This window comes from Anolis carolinensis, chromosome 5 (assembly GCF_035594765.1).
Source record: "Anolis carolinensis isolate JA03-04 chromosome 5, rAnoCar3.1.pri, whole genome shotgun sequence".
Lineage (NCBI taxonomy): Eukaryota > Metazoa > Chordata > Lepidosauria > Squamata > Dactyloidae > Anolis > Anolis carolinensis.
In genome coordinates, this window is record NC_085845.1 from 199,749,747 (window position 1) to 199,777,588 (window position 27,842).

Below are 27,842 nucleotides of genomic sequence, written 5' to 3' on the forward strand. Positions count from 1 at the left end.
AACCGTTGCATAGCAAACTACAAGAGACTCATATAACTGAATTTCTCTCTCTGCTTAACTTCCCCCCCTTCTGACTCAGCTGGCCCCTTGTAATTTATAGCAATGACCAGGTTGGATAATGACCAAGTTGCTGCAATGTTGTTTTCTTCAATTTTTACCCCGCAGAATGCATTAAAAAATAAGTGATGAAACCTTTTTTGTCTCCCCAAAATGATTTTAGGTTACTTCTGGAACTTCTAGAACTTCTTTTTGACAAATTCAATGCTGTTGCTGCTGCTCATGCTGTTGTCCTGGGGCACCTTCAGCAGACCGTGGCTTCTCCTTCCAGTCAGTATGATGGTGATATCAAGTTGTATGACATGGCGGATGTGTGGGTCAAGATCCAGGATGTCTTGCAGGTAAGCACCACATATGCACATCTACAAGCACAGATTTTTGGAACATTTTACATTTTGAGCAATTCTTACCTCGGAAGTTACCATAGAGTTGTATTGGAATCTGTGGTTTCTTGTAATTGGGGCTGGGAATGTATCTCCCATGGGTATGGGGGTTTTATTGCTTTCTGGACAGCACATCATACCCACCTGGGGTCTAGAGGAGCCTTTTTGTGCCTAGATAAAGAAATCAAATACGTCTTGAATGCCATGTCCTAATGAGGTGCTTGAATACATGGTCTCTGTTGTCTCATGTGAAATGATTTGTGTTCCACAAATGCTGTATAATAGGCACAAAACAGCAGCTGAAAATTTGCTTGACAGTGCTGTAAGCATTGGCATTCTGAACTTGAAGTCTTTTGTGTGCTGTTTTGAAACATTGCTTAGAATTTGTAGGGGTTTTGTTTAAAGATCACCAAGTTCCTCTGCATTTTAATGCCCTCAGCATCTTCCCTTGCTGTATCAGCAGATTTCAGCCAGCCTGTACTTAACATTGGGACCACCTTCTTGTTTGCAAAAGTGCTGCTGCTTTAAAACACCTGTCTCTGCCCATCATCATGCTCTAGTTGTAGCTGCTGGATAGCTCCATGCTGAGATTTCCAGCAGAGAATTGATCTTGGCTCTTTCCCACCGTGTTTCACATGGAGCTGTTGTATTATGCTTCTAGCTAGTTTCTTTCTAAATATCATTGCATACAGGAACCAGGACGACAAAAGATATATCAACCACATGTCTCAATGGGTCTTACCACATATTGGTGTCATTGTTCATGCTCCTTATGTGAACATCTGGTCAGTAGCCCTCAAAAGATGAAGTGGGTTTAATAATGAAAGCTCTGGAAGTCAGATAGTGTGAGTTGCCTCCTGTATACTTCATCCATTTAATTTTTAACCTGAGCTACTTTATGCTAACTTTAGCCAAATCAAGTAGCAGATTTTTTTTTTCAATATCTGCCATTCTGACTGCATTAGTCCTTCTAAAGTGGGATAGAATTCCCTACAATTATATGTATGTTTATATGTATTTATATTATATTTATATTTATATTATATAAATATGTATTTATATACATATTTTTGGTTGGACCCATTTAGTTTAAGGGATTTATCCTTTGCTTTGATTACTATGGGAATAACAGTGTGCACTCCTTGTACAGATAACAGTAACAATAAGAGTTCTTGAGTTGTGTTTCCTCCAACTTTTGAGGGACCCTCACACTAATTCCGACCAGTGTATTTGCTACTGGGAAAACTGTGACAGAAAACATTTTAAAAACCATGGGTAAATCTGTTTTTTACCATGATATAGAACAGTGGTATTCCATCTTGAGTCCTTCAGGAGTTTTGAGCATGTCTCGTGATCAAGGATTTGGGGAGTCCAAAATATCAGGACAGTTACAAGTTGAACCAGTGATTAGAAGACCAACTTAGATATTTTGCATATTTTTCTTTTAAAAAGCAATATTTTCTGTAATGAATACAGCTTTGCAATATTTGGCCAATGAACATCTCAACTAGAAATAGTTCGCTTGTTTTATGTGTTGTCGAAGGCTTTCATGGCCGGAATCACAGGGTTGTTGTTCAGATTAAGAACCCTGAGAGTTAGTTCAGCCACTAATTCTTGGTTGAGATGGCTGTCCATACGTTATGCTCAGGCTAGAGGGGCTTGTAGTACCATGCCTATTCTAGGCGCTAACTGAATGTCTGTTTTTTAAAATAATATTACTGAATTGTTCACAGCTTCATCTTGAGCACTCTTAATTTGAGGATAACCTTAACGCTTTTGAAAAGAGAGCACCATAGAACATGATTCTGACAGGTGGGATTGGCTTTGTGGGTGTCTGAATCTTTCCCAAACATTGATGTGTTGATGCATTTGTGAGCAGATGGAAGTAGTGGGCAGAAAATGGGTGAAGAAGCAATTGTCAAGATTAGTGTAATCACGCCCACATGGTATGCTGTGTGCTTTACCTCGGAGATGTGTTCCTTCAGCTTAGAGATACGGCATGTTGCAAGTGAAATCTCTCGACCCATTAATACCCATCCTATTTTTCCAACTATTTACTGGGTTTTTATAAAATGGGGGAAGGGTTTGAGCAGTCAGAAGAAATCTTAGAAAATATTTAAGTACAGAAAAGGTTTAACTGAAGAACTAACAGATAGGGGGGAAAAGAATACTAGGGAGCAGAGATGAGACAAGGTATAGACCAGAGTTGGACAACTGTTAGTGTTAAAAAGTCTTCATTGGCCTCCCCAGGTGACCTTGGAGGGCTAGACCACCACAGAGTTCAGTTTTTGAAAATTATTTTTATCCCACATGCCTCTCAGTTTCCAATGTAATTTATTTAATTAAAAAAACATACATAGGTGGCACCAAAGACCACCACTAATGGACAGTATGGAGCCAACTTATTTTCTGCTGCTCCAGATTTCTTTCAAGGATAAAGATTTAAAGGCTTTAAATCAGCTGGGTGCCACTTCTGAAAAGACTCTGCCATTCATGTATCAGATGCTATAGTTTGTACCTAATTCTCATGCCACCAGATGCAGAAATAAATAAGTAATTAAGAGATGTGCGTATGTGTGTACGTGCGCTCACGGGCAAGTGTCTCTTGCTCTATATTGGCCTTATCTCCTTTAACAACCTTATCTAATACTACTTTTTCTTAGGGTTTTCACTGGGTTTTCCCCCTGATTACTTATTTTGTTCTGCTTATTTCTCCCTGCTCCCTCATTTGTCAACTGACTTTTGTTTCTTAGCTAATGTTCCTCTGCGTCTGCAGAAGCCTTTGAGATGAATTTCTGTGCCTTCACTCTCTAGTGATAGAGATATTAGATTTTTTTTCCTTGACATTTTAGGCATGTTGCTAATTTAGTTCTTTAATTTAGCAGTTCGTTGAGAGCATAATTACTGCAGTACTAAATATTTGATTGAAAAGAACAATAAGACACCTCCAGTTAAAGATGTAATAGCAGGGATAAGCTGCTTGAGAATAATATGATTAATAGAGTTTCAGGCTCTTCTGGCACAATTAAGATGCTGCTCTAAAATCTTTACATAGCAAGCTGTAGAAAATGTTGGTTGTTCCGAATAGCATTCTGGGAAGAAGGATCAAGTGGAGTTGGGCCAGATTGTAGCTGAAACGGGCTAGTTTCATTTTGTGCTCTGTAGGGTTTCTGCGTCTCATATTGTTTTGCTTTCTACCAAAGGTGTAATTTGCGTTGACAGCGTGAAAGTGATGAGTAACATGTAGAATATAGATATGCATGCCAAGGAATCAGAGTTAACTGCATTGTCCTGTGGCTTGTTCACACGATGGCAAACTCAGATCTGTCCTATATAAAATGTGAAATGATGCTGGCATCTGCCATGTTTTGTCTTCAGTGTATATAGCGAGGGGAATTCAATGTTTGCTAGGCTCCAGATTTTAGTCTGTTAGTAATGAGAAAAAACACTAAAATGAGTTACAACTCTGTGGCAATAATTACTAGGACTTCCACATTTCTCAAGGTAGGGGATTGTGTTGTTTTTATTCCTTTCTTTTCCTCAACTCACCTTGACTATGTGGTTTTTCCTTGAAGTATCAAATTACGGAGAACAATCAGTAAAGGGGATGTGGATCAAATGGGTCCATTGGAAAGCCCAATATTAATAGCAAGCCGATGTCAATCAGGCAGAGTGAAGAGTCATCATGGAGATCTAGAGGGATATATGATGTGAGGAGTGTTAATGGTGGCAAAGAGAGGGCAGATAGCTAGTAGTTGGTAGAGCTTGGGATGGTTGCTCTTTTGGACTATGTCTCCCTCAAATCATAAATCTAAGAGCTGTAGATGCTGGGAGTATAGTTTTTTTTAAAAAAAATCTGAGTTTTTGGAGTTGGCTAGGAAAGTGTTCATTAGATAATGTAGCAGGTAGCAATTCAAAGACTCTTTTCAAAGGAGTTGTTCTCAGGGAGGGGATCTGGGAGCAACACTGGGTTGGTGGCTGAAGTCACCTGCAATAATTGCTTCAACAAGTTGCTTTGTTTCACGCGCTGTATGAGGGAGATCAAGTGTAGTTCCTTGTTCTGGATCAGATTGGCAAACTATAAGTAACCCTATAGTTTGCTAACCGCTTTTGAACTGTGGTGTTGGAGGAAAATTCTGAGATGCCTTGGACCGCAAGAAGATCCAATCGGTCCATACTCCAAGAACTAATGCCTGAGGGAAGGATATTAGAGGCAAATATGAAGTACTTTGGCCTCATAATGAGAAGATAGGAAAGCATGGAGAAGATAATGATGCTGGGGAAAATGGAAGGAAAAAGGAAGAGGAGCCAACCAAGTGCATGGTATCCTTGAAGTGACTGGCTTGATCTTGAAGGAGCTGGGAGTGGCCACAGCCGGCAGGGAGCTCCACATGGTCACAAAGAATCGGAAGCAACTGAACAAATAAATAACAACAACAAATGGAACCCTTGGCTTGACCTCAAGGAAGGGTCTGAGGTCTTTGCAGAGCCTAGACCACGCTTTTGGCACTCGCAGACTTAGGCTGTGTGGGTAAATTACTTGAGTCAAAAGTTATCACCATCCCCATGCTGTGTCCAAGATCAAGGAAGGTGCCTATCGAAAAGGAGGTCAAGGGAGCAATTGACTGTGAAGGCTCATCTGGGAAATATTTTCATGCTGAATCAGAACATTTGCTCATGGACCTGACCTAAAAAAAGTGCTTTAGAAGAAAGGGAAGTGCCGATAAGTCCCCCTCAGTTTAACTGCAAGTACTAGAGATCTGATGCAACTCTAAAGATGGCTGCCAAGCACCTGGATTTTTACAAGACTGATTTATTATATCCAATTTATTTCTCTACTTCTGTTCAGTCAAAGGAGTGTGTTAAGAGTCCTTGTGGGAGAGGTTAGGTTACAAGAAAGTGACTTCCTCAAAAGCTACCCCAATGCTTCACTCTCTGCACTCTACTCCACTCAGCAAAATTGTATGGATGTGAAAACTTCGATGCAGCCAGAGCTTGTGACTGAAATTGGTTACCACAGATCAGTTATATTGGAGACGGTAACTTGCCATTGGGGAAACACAAGGCGTCCTTAGTAGTTAAGGGCTTAAACAAGAGACAAAAATGATCATTTCAATGGGCACCTTGTGTTTGTTCTGTTACCAGCCTATCTTATCATTGTTTGCAGCATCAAAAGTGAAGGGCTGGCCGAGAGGAAGGGGTCGGTGGGAGAATGGAAAGTGGATCCTATTGCGCATTCCTAATTTGTAGCTGAATAAAGACTTTTAATACTACTATTAATGCTAACATGCATTTCTCTGCCATTTTAACACTATCAAAACATTTGATACCCACAGTATCTTAAGTAGGCATTGATTTGATTTACATCACTAGGACCTCTTAAGACTAGCACACAAGTCAATACATTCAAATTAGAAAGAAAGAGATTCCACTTAAATATTAGGAAGAATTTATTTGTTGTACAAACTATTTGACAATTCAAGAGTCTGCCATGCTGTTCCATGGTGTGATGGACTCTCCTCCTTTGGAGATCTTTAAATAGAGAGATTGGATGGACACCTTTCAAGAGTGCTTATTTGTATGTCAGGAGTTTGACTAGATGGCTCTTGGGATTCCTTGCAGCTCTACGATTTTGTGCTTTCATGATTTTATGATTGTATGATTCAGGAACAGAACTTTGTTCCCAAGGCTGCAGAAAGCCTTGCAGTTTTTCCAAAAAGGAAGGGTTTGCCTCTCATTTACCTTCTGTCTGGCTGACAAATGTGCTCCATTTGTGACCTTGAAATTCTGAATGCTGTGGTTCTTCTGTTTAATTGAGAGAGTGGCTGGCAGATGGTGATTGACAGCTGCTGCAGCTGAAGAATGCAGCTGAGGTAGAGCTGGAGTTGGCAGAAAACAAAATAATACTCCGGAGGCATTAGGCTCTTCAAAGCTAAACTTCCAAACTTTTAGCCTCTTGCCTCTTTGATATAAATTTTGTTTTATTTCTCAGAAGAATGCATTTGCCTCGCTTTACCACTTGCTTTAGCACACTAACACAGCGTTACTTGAAACAATGGCTTCATCAGATCAGGTGACTTTAAAGCATTCTTAGCAGAAAAGTTAAAATAGGACAAGTTTAATAATGACCTTTAAGAATTGTATCACCTTCCAGAATCTAAGGACTACACATTCCCTTTAAAGAAAGATTAAACACTTCTGACCCTTTCACCATACTTTTAAAAATGGTGTTCATTAACTTTTGAAACTCTACCGTACATAGACTGATTCATCTCATTCCTCTTGCTTACTTCCAGGGTTTTTACTATGGGGACTTATCAAGAGAATTGTCCTTGACACACATACATAGCATTCTGTCCCATTTCTTGAATGCAGAAGTAAATGGTTGGTGTATTTGTGCAATTTTCCACCCAATGACTTCGTGTCCAAAGTCATCTCAATGCTATACATGAGAGTAGTGTTATGCGTAGGTCATATGTGTTTAGCTTATCTTACAGCTTGTGATTTTTTTTTCTGCCGTGTTCGTCATCTGGAGTTGTATGATTGCTTGAATTTTTAGTGGAGTGGAGAAAGACCGTAGCACAATGGCAGAGCATAGACTTTGTGTTATGAAAACAGCAAGCTGCCTTTTAGTGGTTCAGTTCATTGTTCTATCTGTCTGAGTTGTCCACTTTGACTGGCAGTAACCTTATAGACTTTCATGTATAATGCTAGTCCTAGAAGGACATATTTTGCTTAAATCCAATTGCCATTGCAAACTAGAACAGACATGTTAGAAAAGTAGGAGTTCTCAAAGTGTTGACTTCTGTTTAGCAATTGATTTTATAGGTGTAGCCCTAGTTGAGAAAAACTGAATTTGGACTCTGGTATTCCCTGGTAGTATTGCACCCCAAGAAATAACCGAATCTGGCCTGGCTTAGCCCTCAGAATAACATGAGATCAGCTTGTATTCACAGTGGTATGGTGTAAAGTACAGAAGATCCAAGCTATAGCCTCTTTCATCTTTAGTTCAGAAGGTTCAGGTGGAAGGCAATGGAAAAATCCTTTTTCAGATAATGTCCTCATTTAGATAAGTCTAAGACAATGCTGGGCTAGATGGGCAAGCACATCAGTATAATTGGAGGCAGCATTCTGTCTTCCTAATTCTTATTTTCTGCTTACAGTAGTGTGAGTATGAATCGTATTAACCTCTATTGTTACCTGCCATTTCAGTGCTATTGGGGCCTCTGACATTACTTTTAGCTCAACTCACCTTTGAGTAGCTGTATGTACCTATCACAATCGTTAAGATCAGATACTGTATTGTCCTTTTTATGCCTCGTAAAATTGGTCTTATACATTTTGGGCTTGGCTTGGTCCTATACATTTTGTAGTGGACCTGTACTTTTTTTAATAAATAAATAAATAAATATGGATCAGACAATTTGAACAGCTCTGGGTGAATGCCTCCTTTTCAGTGCCAGGCAACTGTAGGCAACAAAAATAACCACAGTTCTTTTGGGCAAATGCATAGTGTACCTTTCGTCACGTCCGTTGTGAGATAGTTTGCTACCTGAAACAAATGATGAGGTGGTGCCTCCCTTCACTCCTAGTAGAGAAACTAGAAAACATTGAAATTAGATTGTGCTTCAGCACAGGTGACATAATAACATTGTCCACTCCATCTATAATAACAAGCTAGTCTTAGGGGTTCAGCACAGGCCATATTTAGCGTGTTTTGGGACAACTGGGGTTGAAGACACAGGAATTCAGGATGTTATTGCCTTCATTTCAGAATCTGCTGCCTGAAATGATTGCTTGATGGCAGAGACTTCTATATTTTTGACACCATTTAGGACCAATACCCAAGATCATTGCATTTGTAATTGAAGAGAATGAGAGCTAGAAACAAAAGAAAGATCACTGGATTTTCCCACCCCTTCTTCCACTGATACATTTATATGTAGGCAGTACATATAACTAAGCGAGTTTAAGGGCCCTATCATATTTCACTATTATAGCACTATTATTCCACTTTAGCAGCATGGCAACATTTTATGGGATCCTGGGATTTGCAGTTTAGAGAGGGGCATTTAGAATTCTCAGCTGGGAAACTCTTGGGTTTCACTAAACTACAAACCCCAGAATTGCACATAATGTTTCCAGGGTAGTTTAAGTGGACTAATAGCACAGTAACAGTGTAGTGTGATAGAGCCCTAAATGAAGTTGCTTGACTCAGAAAACTTTAATTTTTATTATTAATGTGATGCTTTAAGTGTTTAAGTGGGTGTTTTAAATTAGTCTGTATTATAGTGTTTATAACTTACTGTGTTGTACTTAGATGTTTTACTATGTTGTTGTCTGCTTTGTGCCCCAACATTGGGAGAAATGCAGGATGTAATAAAAATAGAAATAAAAATTTGTTGATAACCAAGCATGGTTTACAACGAGAAGTCAAGAGCAAATATAATTGCCTTCTCACTACCCAATGTGCTGCTCCATCTTTATTGGACCCCTGTTTCTTTAAGTACTCTGCATACTCCCACATGCTACCTGAAATGATGCAAGCTGGATATGAAAGTATGTGTCAAATATGTGGCATATGAAGAGGAACTCCCTTAATGCGTCCCTGTTATCATCTGAAGAACCTTAAATTCAGCCAGATAAAAATGTTAAGGATGTTGTTGGTGAGAGATGTTAGTAGAGAAATCAGATTGACGAGGTCTGGTATGAAGGACCTGAAATCAGTTTTGTTGGGATGTATGAGATGGCGATGCTTTTACTGCTCTTATTGTAAGGAGAGCTATTTATTGCCTATAAAGCTCTCTGCAAGGATCAGCGCTAAAAAACGATACTGGTGCAATATGGCCAACAAATTCTTTTCTTAGGCTGTCTCTCCGCTTGTCAAACTCCCTGAGCTCCAATGACAATGGCTATTCAGCAACTAACAGCTGATAGAAGTTGTGTCTATATTTATTAAATCCATGTGCTGCAAAAGTATAGAAAAAAGACTTGAGTGCAGCAGAACTGGTGTGCAGTAAAAATATTACTGCTAAAAATCCCCTTGTCATAAGCCAGGTATTCTTGTACAGACTCCTCCTCCTCCTCCTCCTGCTTTTGTAAAATGGAACTAATAAAAAGTAAATATGAAAATACCACTTTCCACATGGAGAGGGCTGCATGCATAGATGATTGATAATAAGCCCTTGGTCCCCTTTCCTTTGAAAAGCAAGGTGCAGATAGAAAATGATTAACTTTTTGGTCCATTTGTGGAACCTCACTCTCATCACGAGGGCGTGGGTGTACCGTCTATGCTTTGAACGCAAAAGTCATATTAATTTTAAGCTCCATTAGAGATGCAAGAGGGAAAAGAGAGATGTTCATCAAATAAGAAAGGACTAAATTAGTAAGGGATTTTTTTTTAATTTCAAGGTTCAGAAGAGTAGTACAAATAATGAAGTCATCTGGTTTTTTTTTTAGGGAAAGGAAAGAAACCTTTATCAAAACTAGTGGTTTTTTGTCCTTGCAAATTGAAGCTCATTTATATTGCTGCCTTGCCTACACCTCTCAGCCAAGATCAAAGCTTTAGAAGTACATAGAAAAAATTGTTTTCTTCCAAAAGAGTGATAGCATTAGGCGATACACAGGGAGTCCTCAAGTTACAAACATCCAACTCATAGGGGTGAGACAACAGGAAGTGAGAGAAATCTACCCCTAGGAAGGGAAATCCACTCCTGCAAGAGTTACCATGGGGAAAAGGTGTCTCCACTGAAGCTTTCTCACCAATCCTTGTTTCCACAACAAGCCAAATTTTTCAAAATTGAATAATCACAAGGACAGAAAGTGAAGTGAAATCTTCTGCACATGGGCACAGACAGCAAAGCAAACACCACAGGTGTATACACGTCCAGCTTAAAAGCAAACCTACAGAACCTATCTTGTTCATATCTTATGGATTGCCTTTATAGGGATGTGGAGTGGGAAAGTGAAAACAGTACAATTTATAATGAGAGAAATTGTTCGTGTTACCTGAACCAACCTTGTTTTTGTCCCTTTCATGGGCTGTCCACATTTTGCAGACATTGTGATGGAAGCTTGTTCAGTGGTGATAGCCATGTTTAAATATTTGAAAGGATGACATGTTAAGGAGGAACCAGGCTTGCTTTCTGCTGCTCCAGAATCTAGAGGTGCACTTACGCTGTGGGATTAAAGGCTCATTGTTAAGGAATCCTGGGAGTTGTAGTTTACCACGCCTCTGCCAAAAAAGTGCCAATGTCTAACCTAATAACAACTTCTATGCTTCCATAACAATGACCACGGCAGTTAAAATTGTGTCAGACCTCATTAATTCTACAGTGTAGATTTACTCTAAGACATGGAGAAATGGATTCAAATGCCAGAAAAGGGGATTCTGCCTAAAAATTGGGAAAACTTCCTGAGGATAAGAGCTGTTTGCAGGGGAATACACTGCCCTGGACTGTGGTGGAGTCTATGTCTTTGGAGGTTTTAAACATATGTTGGGGGTGCTTCGATTTTGTCTTCTTTAATGGTGGAGTAGAGTTGGACAGGATGGTCCTTGTGAGCCATCTTCCAATTCTGTGATTCTGATTCACTTCATGATGTAGTTGAGAAGTGGGAAACTTACCAGAGGAATGCCAGGCCTTGGGATAGAACAAATATACAGGACAACAATGTTATTTGTATAGTTTGTGGAAGGTTTTCTCAGCTGAGATTTAAATCCGGTGCTTTGGGGTCTTGTTTCTACTAAGATTGATCATAGATCATTTTTAGAGCCAAGGGGTGGACTATTGGTCCAGCATGATGGTATATTTGCTTGACTTTACTTTCGTACTTTCATTTTTCTGCCTGCATGCAGATGTATGTAAGAATGGACATGAAAGGGTCACAACTTCATACTCTGGTTTCTCTTCAGATTGTATAAATCTTTCGCCTTTTACCTTTTACAACTTCATATTCTGAATGTTACAATTTGGAACTTTCGATTGGATGGAAACTTTGGAGGTGTAGAAGAGTGTGGTTCCTTTTCTTCAAGATTCTTTTTTCACCTCTACTACCTGAAACTTCCTGATAGGTCCAAGTTTTTGATTCCAGATTGTTAGAATCCTTTGCCTATTTCAGAAAGCAAATTAATTAAGGCTCTAAGCAATTAATCAGCATTTGTGGCCAGGGTTTATTATGGCCATCAAACCACAGTCATTTTGATGGCTTGAGCTAATACATGCTTTGGATGGTGGTGATTAGGGTTGAGAGGTGATGAGAGTTGATACTTCCTAGCATCACAAACCTTGCAGATGAGGAAATGAGTTGCTGACTGTTGCTGTGAGCCTGTTTGGGCAGCCAGCCATTTTGAGCATGATGGCTATTAATTTCCCAGCAGATGGGCTGCCTTTGGCTTTTGTCTCCATTCCCAATAATGGGGAATTCCGAGACTTTTGTAATATGGAAGCCATACTGTAAAGGACAGTGGTCAGGGCCCCTTTATAGGCCCTGGAAGCTAATGTTGACCTCCATAGATCTGTCATGGGCTGCATATGTCACCCACTCCGACCTTAAATGACTGGAGTTTCTAGTTTGAGAACATGTTTGCACAGAAAAAGCACCCTTATCTTAAGATGTAGCTGTATCTATCCAGATGTTATTGGACTGCAGACCGCAGCATTCTTTACCAATGACTCTTTTGTCAAAAGGCTTCTGAAGAGTTGTACTTCCCACCCGTTGTTGTTGCTGTTGTTGTTGTTGTTGTTGTTGTTGTTGTTGTTGTTGTTGTTGTTATGTTTATTTATACCCCACTTTTTCTCTCCACAAAGAGACGCAAATTGGCTTACATGCCTTTCTTTAGAGCTGTAATTCCCGTCTTTTGGTCCTCCAGTTGTTTTGGACTTCAGCTCACAGAATTCTTGAGCATTGGTCACACTGGCAGTGACCTCTGTAAGATGACATCCAAAATGTCATCTAAGGAACTGAAGATTGAGAACCATTCCTTAGAGCAGGGATCCCCAAACTAAGGCCTGTAGGCCAGATGTGGCCCTCCAAGGTCATTGACCTGGCCCCTGTCCTAAACTGTAGACTTCGGGTTAACCTAAATCTGAAATGACTTGAAGGCACACAACAACAACAATCCTAATTTTGGATTATTTCGTCATAGCCCCCCCCCCCCCCCCTCAACAGTCTGAGGAACTGTGAATCAGCCCTTCACTTAAAAAGTTTGAGGACCCCTGCCTTAGAGGAAAATAATCTCTTGGAGAAAGTCCCTGGAGTGCCATTCTTCTTGTTATGAACTGAAGTAAATATCCAGGATTGATGCAGAATTGAGGACAATGGTGATCCAAGGACCACATACTTTAGAAACTTTCCCAGATAAATGTTCTCAACTATATGGCCTGTTATCATTGATTACAAAAATATTTAACAGCTACCCGTTCAGGGCATTGCATCAGCTGAGCTAAATGATTCTTCTGTCTCTGAAAGAGATAACAGGAGCAGCGGCAAGGAAGAGATTACAAAAAGAAAAGTGGAAAGGAAAACAATAGAACGTTTAGCAAGAAGATGTTTCACTAGTTTCAGCAAAAGGGAAGGTGGTTAGAAAATAAAACATTGAATGGATCCCTCCTTGTACCAGTTGGAAAAGGATCCTGCCAATTTTGAGAAGCGAGTTCAGACATGGATATTAGAGATTCTCCAACCTTCATACATGTTCAGAGTTTTTCAGACCAAAGTGTAACTGGAATTTAAAAGCAGCTTGCCCAGACTGCTGTTATCTATTTGAGGGCATCTCGACTTTTCAAGTGTTTGCCAATGTCAGTATTTCTTTGGGCCTATGGGACTATATTAAAACACACACACACACAACATTCCCAGAATTTGGAACATTAATTTGAAAAGAGAATACTGGTAGTTACATTTATAATTCCAAGCTTCCAAGTAAGATTGCTGTTATTTCACAGCCTCTCTAGGTAACTTTAATTTTTTTTCTTAAAATTAACTCAAAAGGAATTATTTATAAGCCTGCTACTGGCCTGTGGGTCAACCTTTCATTCTCCTCCTCCTCATTGTTATCATTACAGGGCATTAGAAAATTATTATTATATTAATGTATCTAAATATAAATAAACATTATTATGTTTATTTATATTTAGATACATTAATATAATAATGTATATGGCACTTTTTCTCGCTTAAAAGACACTCACAGTGACTACAGAATTAAAACCATTTCAATAAAGTCACCCAATGACAAAAGAGAAAAATCAACGAAAGAGTGCAACATTGTTGATTGCTAAAAAAGTGTTGGAACACTTGTCAATGGAAGGACAACAAGGATGGAGTCATGATAACATTCCTGGGGATGGAGTTGCAAAGCATGGGGGCTGCCATTGAGCAATCTTAGTATGGGTTGCTGTGAGTTTTTCGGGCGTATAGCCATGTGCCATTAGCATTCTCTCCTGATGTTTCATTTGCATCTGTGGCTGGCATCATCAGAGGTCTGTCGATGCCACCATAGATGCAGGTGAATGTAAGGAAAGAAGGCTATTGGAACATGACCATACAGCCCGAAAAACAGCAACCCAGTGATTCCAGCCATGAAAGCATTTGACAACACAATCTCAGTATGGATGTTTGAGTTCCTCAACATCACAAGCTGAGGGAGCCCGCAGTGGCACAGTGGGTTAAACCTTTGTGCCAGCAGTACTGCAGACCAACAGGTCAATAGTTTGAATCCGGGGAGAGCGGGTGAGCTCCCTCTCTCAGCTCCAGCTCCCCATGTGGGGACATGAGAGAAGCCTCCCACAAGGATGATAAAACATCAAACATCTGGGCATTCCCTGGGTAACATCTTTGCACATGGCCAATTCTCTCACACCAGAAGCAACTTGCAGTTTCTCTATTCGCTCCTGACACGAAAAAAAGCTAAAGGGACTACAACTTTAAGGCTGAGACCACCTTAGCTAGCTTAGGGAGAAGGGAGACTATGTGTTGAAGAGTGGGCGGTAGACCAACAGAATCCATCATTTGTGCTGTTCACCCAAAGCAGGGCGTCTAGTCAGGAAAATAGACTCATTGTAGACAACTTCCGCTTCTACTCCATATCTCCCCTTCAACGTCTTGTTGGCTGTTAAACAGAGAATCACAGTGAGCAAAACTGAGCTAGATTCATATACATCCTTCCAATGGATTCCTGTGATAGAGGCCAAGTCAACATCCTCATCTGGGGCAAAATCCTGAAGAGCAGTTGTTTTACTATTCCTCAACCAGACATCAAGCAGGAACATTTTCAACCTGAGAATATTGTTCTCATGACTTCAAAATGTCTCCTATAGCACAACTCAGCACTTAAACCACGTGATGTCCTACGTCTTCAACCAAATGATACCTCCTTAATTAAAAAAGAAAGTTTAAAAAAAGTATAGGTGCACTACAGAAAGGATTACATTTTTACTAGTAAAGTTGCAATTATTTATGCCTTTGTTATTTGGAGAAACTGTTGCAAGGCATTTGATAGTTAAAATAACAACAACAACAACTTTATTTTTGTATGCCGCCACCATCTCCCTGAAGGGACTCGGAGGGGCTTACACGGGGACAAGCCCAATCAATCAACATTTACATCATAAAATTAAAACACAAGTATCAACTAAAAACAGATTAAACAGGCCATGGTTAAAATAGTGTTAAAACATATTGTGTTAAAACATATTGTAATTAAACATAGTGTTAAAACATATTGTAATTAAAAATGCAACAGAAAAAACACAAAGAAAAAGAACAATACTTATGCATTTATAAACACAGAAATACTTAAGTAACAATTACATATCAAATTACACAACATACATCTCTACCCTAGTTATATAAGTCTAAAATAACAACACAATTGCACGCATACACACACACACATACACACACACACACACACAGCATATAGGCATTTGTTAGTTGTAGCTAATTATTTCCAAGTTCTGTACATTACATACTACGGTGTTACCTTGAGTGAGCCTTGCACTTTCTCTGTCCTGTTCAATTATTTACTTTCTCTTGAGCGCAAGTCCTGTTTTGCCAAAATATTTGAAGTGGCAAACTCACATATGTCCTTATATTCTAATCTAAACCAAGATTGGAAACCGCCTTTGATCCACGGCTTGCAATCTTGGTTTGGAGGGCAAGCACTAAACATAGTTTGTTGTTGGGATGGCATGTTCTGTGGTTTTTTATTTATGAAAGTATTAATTAATTGAATCAGAATATGTGAGGAAAGAGGGAGGATGGAGCCTGAGCATATGGCTTGTTCACATTGATCCAGATCAGGATTTGACATTACATCTGAGCCCAGCTGGTGCCTTTTATCTGAAAGATGCTATTGGCTCATGCATATTCACACTTTCTTTCTGGATCTAGAGCTTTGGTTTTCAGAACATAAAACTAACGTTAACAAAAAGCATAGTAATTTTTAGAACTGATAGATAGTGATGTGTGTTAAAAACTCTTGTTTTGTTCTGTTTACTCAAAACAACACAATATGTTTCCTTCAGTATGTTTGACAGGGTGCCTTTGTATGTTAATTAATAGCTGTTCTGTTTGTCTGAAATGGAACACTGAAATTACTGCTACTTTTAAGGCAGATAACTTTGTGGGAGAAGAAAACATAGTGAGTGCAAAGAGGGCTAGCTGTATTGAACATAGTTCTACCCAGAGGTGAGTAATGGGCAGGCAACTAGTTAATTCCATGTGTTTTTATAGATATCAATGGTAATTTTATGTATTCCAAAATTTTACAGGAGTACTGGATTACAAGGCATTGATAGCAGGATATTCTGGTTTATGGTGATAGTTTTAGTAAACATCAGTAAAACTGTGATGGAATCTTGGTTTATTTGGTTTTTAGAACAGCTGAAAGTTGACAAAATAACTCTGAGTTAGATCTCTGCAGAAATGCCAAGTACATCCCATGTAAGAAATAATCCATAAGCAATGGATGCAAGGTACAAGGGGGTAAAGCTGTTACCCTTGTCTGGCCAACTGATTGCTTTGTTACAAATTTTAATCTTGTCTGTATGTTTGCCCTCTTACCTTCAACACTGAAAAGGTTTCTGCATGAGAAATGTTTGAATAATCCAGATCAGATAAAGCCTCCCAGCAGGTTGGTAAATAGATAAATCACTCTTGTCCCTTAAGCATAATATTCCAGGTCTTTCCCTATGGCTCACAAAAGGCTGTAAAAATGAACCAGCAGTTTTACAAATGATTAGCTGGGACACCATAAATGGATGATATCACTTTATTACAGTGATTTGGTGCTGCATTTCCTTGCCGTTTAATCAGAATGTCACATGTCTGATACCTGGTTAGAAAAATTGCGTTTCCTACTCGCATTAGCTGCCAAAGTGATATATGATGGTGCACTTAGAATTGTTCTCCCTTGTGAGCAAACTCATGATAACTTACCTTTATTGGTAGTGATGTCTTTTCCTTCCAATTGGGGGATGTCCTGCTGATAGAATGAATGGGCTCTTTATAATTTGGGGCCAAGCCACCTATGAATTTGTGACTGGAGAGATAATGAGTGCATATTGTGCTCCGTTCATCCTAGGACATGTGTTTGTGTGTAAGATGGCCATTTCTCAATCAATGCTTTTAAACAGTTCAATGTATGAAGTGTTCAGACCCTTGTGACTCATCCCAGGATATTCTAGGATGCTTCCTTAATTCTCTCTGCTTAAAAATTACGAGGAATAAAATCAAGACTGTTCTTTTGATGATACCCCGCATAGCTTTTGATAGTTCTTATATTAAGAGTAATTACTACATTTTAAAAATTGCAGAAATCATGGATAGACTTCTATTTGATCAAAATGTATTAATGTAATATTACGCTTCCTTGCAAGTCTATCTGTTGCTATTTAGAGATAAAAAATGTGTTCATTATTTCTGCAAATATTTTTGACTTGCCAAAAAGTGGTACAGATTGAGTATCCCATATGCAAAATGCTTGGAACCAGAAGTGTTTTGGATTTCAGATTTTTTTTTTTACCGATTTTGGAATCTTGTATTTGCATATACATGCATAATGAGATATCCTGGAAATAGAATCCAAATCTAAACCCAAAATCATTTATATTTCCATGACACTTCATGCACATAACTTGAAAGTAATTTCATATTTGAAATAATGTAGTGCATGAAACAAAGTTTGTGTAACAACAACAACAACAACTTTATTTATATGCTGCCCTATCTCCCAGGCGGGACTCAGTGTACACTGAACCATCAGTAAGAAATTTTGTAGGCAGCTACAGGTTACCTTGCCTGTTATATGCCGTCACAAACTGCTACAATAGGATTGGTTCAAGTGGAATCCCATTATTTCCCAACTAAAATGTTGCGACAGTATTTACTGTATATATGCTGCTGCAACCCAACACCAAAAAAAGTGTTTCCCTTTCATATCTTCAGTATCCTCCCAGTGCTGATGCTGTTTTTAAAAAAATCCAGGTAAGAAGGAAATGTGAGGCAGGTGTAAAAGCACTTAGCAAAAAAGAACTCCTTTGTCAGAGACTTTGTTAACTGTGGTATGCCTGTATATTGTTTTCTGAAACAGATGAGTGAGTAAATAAAAAACAAGCAGTAATAACAGAAAGACACAAAAGAGTAATAAACATTCTTAAAACCCCATAAAACAATTTTAAAGCCAGATTATAAAAAAGATATTTTGAGCTCCTTTCTTAATTGAGGAGTGCTCTGGGAAGATAAACTATAAGAAGTTTTGTGTCTCCATAAAAACATAACAGGTTTTGATTGTCATAAATCTTCATGGACTGTAGGTTTCATAGACACCACTGTAATAATCTTCCTGTGATTTTCAAAGGTGCTATCAGATTCCTTGCTGGTTTTGCTGTAGTTGAGTAACACAGCGATATTCCTACACCCAAATAGTTAAAAAAAAAAACCCTGAAGCCTTTATCTGACTTATTTATAAACCAGTCTAAAATGTTCACGGAATTATATTTTGATGGGAGGGGAATCAATAAAGTTTAATTGTTCAAATTGCTTTAAACGTTTATATGGGAGCATATATTTATGGAAAGGAGCCTCCGGTGGCTCAGTGTGTTAAAGCACTGAGCTGCTGAACTTGCAGACCAAAAGGTCCCAGGTTCAAATCCAGGGAGCGGAGTGAGCACCCGCTGTTAGCTCCAGCTTCTGCCATCCTAGCAGTTTGAAAACATGCCAATGTGAGTAGATCAATAGGTACTGCTCCAGTGGGAAAGTAATGGTGGTCCATGCAGTCATGCCGGCCACATGACCTTGGAGGTGTCTACGGACAATGCCGGCTCTTCGGCTTAGAAATGGAGATGGGCACCAACCCCCAGAGTCAGACACGACTGGACTTAACGTCAGGGGAAACCTTTACCTTTACCTTATATTTATGGAAATGCTTTCAGATAATTTATGACATGAGAGCAGAATGACATACACTTCCTTGCATGATTTAAACCGGAAGGAAAACAATACTCAAAACTGAGAAAGAATTTGTTCTTCGCTACCATGGTGTATGGTGACTCTATGAATAAGAGTCCTCCAAGTCACACCATCACGATTATCTCTAAGCAGGTCTTACAGACTCAAGGTTGCAGCTCCCTTGATAAGCCTCTCCATTTGGAATGTAGTCTTCCTCTTTTCTTGCTGCCTTCTACCTTATTAAACATCATTGTCTTTTCTAGTGAGTCATGTTTTCTTACGCTGTTGACAGAGTAGAACATCCTCAGTTCAGTCATCTTGTCTTCCATGTTGAAATCAGGTTTGTTTTGCTCTCGAATTCATTTATTATTCATTTGTGTTAAAAATGATAAGTTGGCAGTCCCCAGATACTTTTAAAGTGTGAATCTTGAGTCTAAATGTGCTTAGGCAAGTTGGCTGATCATATTGGGAAGCCAGACTAAAGGAAAGATGAACGTCATTGGCCTATAATGTCATTTCACTTTTGCTGAGCAAGTAGCTGAATTGCCACTATCTGCAATAGTAGTGTTGAAGCACTGGGAAGAATAGACTATCCTTCTCTCAAATCCCGTCATAACAAGCTGGACCCTGTACTGCCTTCTGTAGGGTGCATTATAAACCCATTTTTCCAATATGGCCCAAGAGCATATTCAGTGGTGGAAATAATTGTTTCTGTAGCCCAAAGAGACTTGTCTTGTATACCTTGATTGGCTTTGTAATACAGTAATTCAGAGTCCTCTGATCTAAGGTTAGTCAGATATGATGATGCCCAGGGAATTTGTCCTGCACAAAGTGGGCGTATTGAATATGAGTAAAATCAATGTGGAGAAATGGTTTGCATGTTCAACCAGGGCTTTGGGAGACAAGATCCCTTCTTGACTGTTGAGACTAACACAAGGACATGAGGCAAATAGCAAGTTTCATAGTCTCAGAAGAAGGCAATGCCAAACCTCTTTGTAGTAAATCTTGTGAAGAAAACCTAGGAGAGAGTTGTGTGCCAAAAGTTAGTCAAGGCACACAACACCACCAAAAAATATTTGCAGTGGGAGTTTGTTGTGAAGGAGACATTTGCAGATGGCATTGGTTCAGCAAGATGGAAAAATGGCATACTGATAGGTGCAGCTTGGACATTGATAGCATTAGGCTGTTTATACAGGGAACAGTAGGAGTGCACATTTATGTGCCTGCACTTGAAAAACAGTATTGAAGGCCATTGGTTACCGAGCTCTTGTTGGACATTTTTTCCTCCTCTTTTGTGTTTGTGTTCCTCCCCTGACAGTGTAATTAACTGCCCCCCCAGATCTGAGTGATAGATTCACAGGCATTAACAGCAGCTATACAGCTCTGGCCCACCAATTGTGTATTCATCATGTCCCCTAGATTACAGTATGATCTATTTACTCCTGATGTGTCACTTACCTGTCACATTAATAATCCCCTGAATTTCTATTTCTCATTCTCAAGCACTCTATAAATTTAACACACACACACACACACAGACAGAATTGGAGAAGGGAGGGAGACAAACAATTTTTCCAGAGTTTGAATGTATTGCTTGGGTGCTGTTTAAGAAGGTGCAGTACTTTTCCACAGAATTTAAGAAGCTTTGACTATACTGAAAATTTGGTTTGCTTGCATTCATAAAGATAAAAAGCATTTAATTCTGGGATATATGAGTAAGTAAAAGACTGTAAATTTTAGCCAGATAGTATAAACTAGATAGTATAAACTCCTGAATAATTTGAGGGCCTTCTTGGTCGTGGCCCCCCGACTCCGGAACTCCCTCTCCAGGGAGATTAGGCTAGCACCCTCCCTGTCCACCTTCCGAAAAGAATTAAATACCTGGATGTTTCATTGTGCTTTCGAATAGATAGTCTTTAGATCTTCTTCTTTTCAATAGTCAGCCCCAAATGGGATTAGTAATCTATCCTTGCACTTTTTTATAGCCCTCATCTGCTGCCATAAGTTCATGCACTTTATTTATCATCCTATCCTTTATTGCTGCAATTAGTCCACCCACTCATGAAGATAACAGTAACTGTGTTTGATTGCTGGCTGGTGATATTATTTATTGTTATAATGTTGTTGTTTTATTTTGATTATACTGTGAATTGCATTTTATGTAAATTTCATTTTAATTGTGCTGTTGGGCTTTGCCCCATGTGAGCCGCCCTGAGTCCCCTTGGGGAGATGGTGGCGGGATACAAAAATAAAGCCATTATTATTATTATTATTATTATTATTATTATTATTATTATTATTATTATTATTGATGTGCAGAACAGTTTCAAAAAATTTAGAGACTTGGAATTATGGTAGCCAACAGAACCAAAAATGACACAAACACAGAGTTGGGATATCAAATGGCTGCAACTTGTTTATTGATTAGAGGAACAAGGTTTGGCCGCCATGCATGGGTCCTGGATCATGGATCAGGCAGCCCGCTGCAGACCGATACTACCATCCACGCCGGGGTACTGAGGGAACCATACTGGGCCAACGTTACTGCTGCACTCCTGATAACCACCGGACACTCCCCCCCTCCTCCCAATAAGGGGGGGGGGGAGTAAGCAAGCCAGATCTAGGACCCATGCCACACACCAACCTGAAGTTGTGACAAAGAACAGTTAACCGGAACCACAAACATATATGCAGGGTGGGTGGGATGGAACAACCAAAGCAGGCACGGTGCCTGTGCCAGCCCCAGAGCAGCCAGTGCCTGGCCCTGGCCAGTCAGAAGGTGAGATAGGGCCTGTTAATGTGGGATTTGTGTATTGATAGTGTTTAAATGCAATTTGTGCCATGCTTGTATTGCAGCTGTTTGCATCATCCAGAATGTACCACAATGTGGAAAGAGTTAATTGCCAAGAAGCTATGATGACCTTGATGTGTGGCTGGAACTAGGGAGTATCCAGACACAAGTGTTTGTGCATAATGATTGCGTCAGTTCAGTTGAGTTCTGTCTGCCTAGAGTTCGAGTCCAGTTATGTTGGAGAACAGAAGAGTCCTGTGTTCGTCTGTCGTCTGCAAGTCTGTTTGTGTTGATTACTGCTGCATACAGTAAAACTTTGTAAATAGTTTTACCAACATCTCTGAGTGTCTCTGTGCTCCACTGCTTCCATCCAACTACTGTTGCGCTGCAAATGCTCTGACAGGGCGCGCTGTTGATTGACCAGCTGGCTGAGCGGTGGGTACCGTTCCCACCGCACAGGGGGCTTCTGGGAAGATGAAGCCCCTCTGTAGGCATGATGGTCGGCTGGAAGGCACCCACCACTGTAACGGCCCTTGCCCGGTAAGTCAGGCAATGCAGATATACAAAGTTTAAAAACTTGGCACAATTAGGCAGACGATGTTCTGAAGACTGCTTAGCAATATTGCGGTATCAGAGAGAGAGAAAAAAGCAAGATAAGATAGAGGAAGCAAAGTCAGAGAAGGTCATAATCATCTGCTGGAAAAGTTCCTTTTGTTTTTCTTTTCTGAGAAAGATGGAAAGAGATAGGCAGCTGGACCTCTTTATTGGGTCAGCTGGTGAATCATCCGTTCTTGACGTAATGTCTCCTTGAGCTGTTTGTATCGTAAGTGGTCAGGATAAGAGGACTAACAATGCCCCTTTGCATTTTAGCATTTGTTATGTTAGATTTAGTACTTCTGCGACCTCTTAACAGCAAGCTGTTTGTGCATGTTATTTCCTGTCTCTTCTCCCCTTTTCCATTTGCGTCATTTTTTAAAAGTACAAAAACAAGGCCTTTCAGCAGAAGGTAATTTGTGTTTTGAACTGACATGTGTGGTTGTGTTCTGTACTGAACATATTAGGCTGTCGCCCTGGTAATCAAGTCTACCTGGTTGTTCATCTGTGGATATTGAATGATGATTAGGTAGGTTCCTAGTGGGTGACTCGGTTATTATGTAGGTATGCATCAATGTTGTGATTGCACAGTGAATTTTATGTATGTTTTGTCTTTAAAAAAAAAAAGGAATATTGTAGGAATAAATGTGCCCCTCTTTGTTACAACAGTAGGAGTAGCTAATGGCAACAAAGAGATGATGGTTTGCCCTCCCAAGAGAATACCACAATAGTAAAGAACCTACTTGTAAGTCATCTGATTGTCCAAATGGATAGAGGCACAGGGTCCATCGTCCTGCAAATGGCAGTATATTTAAAGCTATTAAGCTCAACTTGTGGGAATTATTACTTACCTGAAGGTAATCACTGGCAAGATAAAGCCTCTAGTGCAGGGGTTCTCAAACTTTTTCAACCTCGGAGCCCTTTTTGAAGCAAAATGTTTCTCGCAGAGCACCAAGAAATGTTTATATATTAATATATTATATTATGTACCTGTATTTTCTCAAGCCTTATGTGCCATCCAATCTAATGCACACCTTAAAACCCAGAAACCAAAAAAGCATTTGCTGATGAATGTAATGTGCAGCAGCAAAAAGCGCACTCTTTGTTATTTGGCAAAAAAATATATGCATTACAGTGGCTGCATGCTTACAATTCCTCCTTTTAAAAACAAAAGTGTTAGAACATCAAAGCTTTCAGCAAAGGAAAAGTAAAGCTTATGGTATATCTATGTTGTAGAATGAATCCCCTTTAGTTGCCCTTGCTCAATGCTATGGGGTCATGGGGGCTGTTTTTTAGGATCACGGGGGCTGATGCTTCACCAAACTACAAATCCCAGCATTGCATAACATTGAGCCATTGCAGATTAGAAATCACATCCTTCAAAGTAGCTTCCCCTTTTGCTTTGACCCAGCACTAAGATTACCATATTACACAAATCTAATGCACACCCTTAATTTGGAAAGGTAATCTAATATAAAATATGTGCATTAGATTCAAGTAAATAAGGTTTAATGTATACATATCAGGCATGGGTAAACTTTTTGTCTTACATAAAGTTAACAGTATTTCAGTGAAAGACCCCAGGGGCTATCCAATACAACCCCCTTCTGCCCTGCACCCCCAACAGATGGCCACCCAGCTTTTGTAATAATAATAATAATAATAATAATAATAATAATAATAATAATAATAATAATAATAGTTCTGGAACACAACACACCAGACATCACAGTTGTGGAAAGGAAAAAGGTTTGGATCATTGATGTTGCCATCCCAGGTGACAGTCGCATTGACAAAAAACAACAGGAAAAACCCAGCCGCTATCAGGACCTCAAGATTAAACTTCAAAGACTCTGGCAGAAACCAGTGCAGGTGGTCCCGGTGGTGATGGGCACATTGGGTGCCATACCAAAAGATCTCAGCCGGCATTTGGAAACAATAGACATTGACAAAATTACGATCTGCCAACTGCAAAAGGCCACCCTACTGGGATCTGCACGCATCAGCCGAAAAAACATCCCACAGTCCTAGACACTTGGGAAGTGTTCGACTTGTGATTTTGTGATACGAAATCCATCATATCTATCTTGTTTGCTGTGTCATACAATAAAATAATAATACAGTAGAGTCTCACTTATCCAACATAAACGGGCCGGCAGAATGTTGGATAAGTGAATATGTTGGATAATAAGGAGAGATTAAGAAAAAGCCTATTAACATCAAAATAGGTTATGATTTTACAAATTAAGCACCAAATCATCATGTTGTACAACAAATTTGACAGAAAAAGTAGTTCAATACGCAGTAATGCTATGTGGTAATAACTGTATTTACGAATTTAGCACCAAAATATCACAATGCATTAAAAACATTGACTACAAAAATGCATTGGATAATCCAGAATGTTGGATAAGTGAGACTCTACTGTAATAATGGGAGCAGTCCTAGAGGCCATACAATGCACCCCCTGAGCAGTGGGAAGGAAATAGGGTTTTTGAATCAAGGAAGGCAAGGGGAAAAGAAGCCGAGCGGTGAGGAAGGTGAAAAAAGACTTTTGGGGGCAAGGGAGTTAAGGGAAGAAGGCTTTTGGCAGTGAGGGAGGTGGGCGAGGGGGGGGGGGGGAGCAGGAAAGAGGAGGGAAAGCTTGGGGAGGAGGAGGAGAAGGGAAGGAAGCATGGAGCACCCCAATCTGCTTGGCGGAGCCCCAAGGGCTCCATGGAGCACACTTTGAGATCTGCTGCTCTAGTGAAACAGCTGAGAGAGATATAAGAATACTCAAATTTCTGATTGCAATTCATATGTTAGCACAAGGTAGGCAGACAAATCCAGATAAATCCACCTTGGGTCTGAACCCAGCAGGAAGCTGAGGTTTACATTCAAGGAAGGAAGGAAGGAAGGAAGGAAGGAAGGAAGGAAGGAAGGAAGGAAGGAAGGAAGGAAGGAAGGAAGGAAGGAAGGAAATATCATTGAAATCAGTGGAACTTGAAGCAGCTTGTAATTTTGAGTATGACTAAAGCTGGATCCACCCCAGCAGTTTTAAACACCAGTGAAGCTAATAGATGCGATGTCATTAATAATATAGATGGACTCTGTCAATTTCATATGTCACTCAAAATCCTTATTTAGCCCTGTTGTTACAAAGATCCAATGATTATTTTGCATCTGGCTTTGTTCTGGAAATAACAGTGGAGGCTTTTCCAATGGTCATGGCTGTGTGTTGAAAAAGGTCTTTGAATACAAGCAACTCATGTTCTGTTCTTTCTAGGACAATGCTAGTTTTTACCATTTTTAGTCCCGTCTCCCCAACCCAACTCCACAGTCATAATCTGAATAATCCTAAACAGCAGGGCTCTTTCATAGAATTTTAGAATTTTAAGTGGTCACAAAGCGCAACTACTCCTGCCATGTAGAATCACAATTTCAGTACTTTTGAAGATTCTCATCCAACCTTTGGTTAAAGATTTGCAGATAAGAGTCTGTCATCCTCCAGTGCAGTTGAGGAACAGCTCTTACAGTCAAGTTTTTCATACTATTTAGGTGTAACATCTTTTCTTGTCATTTGAATACAGGCAGCAGAATACAGGCATGCTCCATTTTTTTTGACATCCTTTTAGGTATTTAAATATGGTTATTATCTCAGTTGCATTTATTCTAAATGGTTGTTTTATTGTATTCTGTTTTTTAAAGGCATTGAATTGTTGCCTATGTTGTGAAGCCGCCTTGAGTCTCCCCCCCCCCCCCCCCCGGGGGTTGAGAAAGGCAGGGTAAAAGTGCCATAAATAAATAAATACTAAGTTTACATTTTCTGTTTTTATGTTAACTTGTAGAACTGGATGATTTATGGGATGGATGTGATACACCTTTTAAAAGTATGAATGATAGCCATTGAACTAGTAGGCAATCATTGTCTTGAATGTTGTGGACTAGTTTGCGTTAACTTGGAATGTTGTTGGTACAATAACTACTATGCCTACTGAGATTCTTTCCTAAAAGAAGAATATTATGTAGAAAAATATTACAAGCTAAAGGAGAGAGAGCTATTTTTGGGGATATCTATTGTTTATCATAGTCCTACAGTGAACTATCAACCATCTCTCTGTAAAGACAGTACAGAAGGAGCTGAATGCCTGTGTTACATCTGATTTATGTTGTATTCAAGTGTAATTAGTACTGGTTAGAGTTCAGGGTAAATAATGGCTCACTTCCCAAATGTCAGGCAAGTCATGTTATCAGCCCCTTTGTAGGCTTCCATGACCCACTGGTGAGTCTCAGACTACATATTACAGTATGCCACCATTGTGCTTCCCTGTGTAGAGGTTGATCCTCCCTTACCCTGTGCACATGGGTATGGATGTTTCCAGCAGATCTTGCTCTGTGTTCCCCTTTGAGAATATCACTTAATGATGGCGCCTTCCCCCCTCCCCACCATTATGATTATGCAGATAGGAAGGTCTGATTATGTTGCTCTTTATGTTGATTACTGGCATTATAAGATTTTTATATTTTTTTGCATATAGCAATATCAAGTATTTACCACCTGCCAAGTGTCAGCTCTTGGCACAGCGTGGAGGATTAACTTTACAGCGAAAGCGTCAATTCAAGGCAAAAACAATTTGTGTAAATTATGTTTTATATGGCGGCAGTGCAAGCTGGCGACCCATCCAATCTGACTGATTTGTTTTCATCGTGGGCCTAGCGGGGCTGTACACGATTATACTCACTAGGTCAGCGCAAAAGGGTAATTTTTATACAAATGTAGATTCAAATCTGATTGAGTATGTGGGAGATGTGAGCCCTACCAATCAAGGCAAACGGAGAGGTGGAATGTTTTTAAAGTCTCAGAGGGCAAGAGTGAGCACTCTGTTGTTAAAATATCCCTCATCGAGGCAGTGTGGGGAAAATAATGATTAGAACTAGCTTGCTCCCACTTAATGTGTTTCATTTTCAAGGGCCCTTCCCTGTTTGAGGTTGTGCTGAAAAATATCTGGTGCTAAGCTTTGAGCCTGACTTGAAGCCACCGCCTCTGACCCGAAAGATCACTAATTTTAGATAGGCAAAGTTTTGTTTTTTCTCAGTGTGTGTTACTCATGTTCTTAAAGCAACAGTACTTGTGTTATTCCAGTAACATAATGGAAACTGAGACTAAAGTGAGATTTAAGTCTGGTATTATATTTTTTAAGGGATGGCATTTTTTTCAGGCAAACTCTCAGCTCAGCATGCTATACTTGGCCTTCTACATTTAGGGGTTAATTTTTTGCAGATATGATTATTCCTGGATTTGGTTAAAATGTTTCCTCCTGGGACCTCTCTAGATCCTCCAGTGAGACATTTGCACTGGAAATTGATCAGAAAGTCATATTTGAGTACATACATATTGCTAGGAAAAGAACGCTGGCGCAATTCAGTGATCAAAGTTTATTGGAAGTTCACTGTAGAATCGTGCTTGAAAATCTAGAGATTCCTGGAGAATTGTTCTCTCAGGTAAAACAAACAAACAAACAAACAAAAAACACCTGCAATTTTATTATTTCTGGTTTCCCCACTTTTGTTGGGATCCTGTTTCCCAA

The 27,842-nt window shown here is 39.6% G+C and overlaps 1 protein-coding gene across 3 annotated transcripts in view; it reads left to right on the plus strand.

Annotated features, from left to right (window-relative positions):
- The window catches only part of exoc4 (exocyst complex component 4), a 474,612-nt gene that overhangs the window by 85,090 nt on the left and 361,680 nt on the right, over nt 1–27,842 (plus strand). For all 3 annotated transcript variants that reach the window (XM_062981251.1, XM_062981249.1, XM_062981250.1), the window contains one exon: nt 221–398. In XM_062981251.1, the coding sequence (XP_062837321.1) occupies nt 221–398 (178 nt within the window). The remainder of the gene's footprint in view (nt 1–220; nt 399–27,842) is intronic.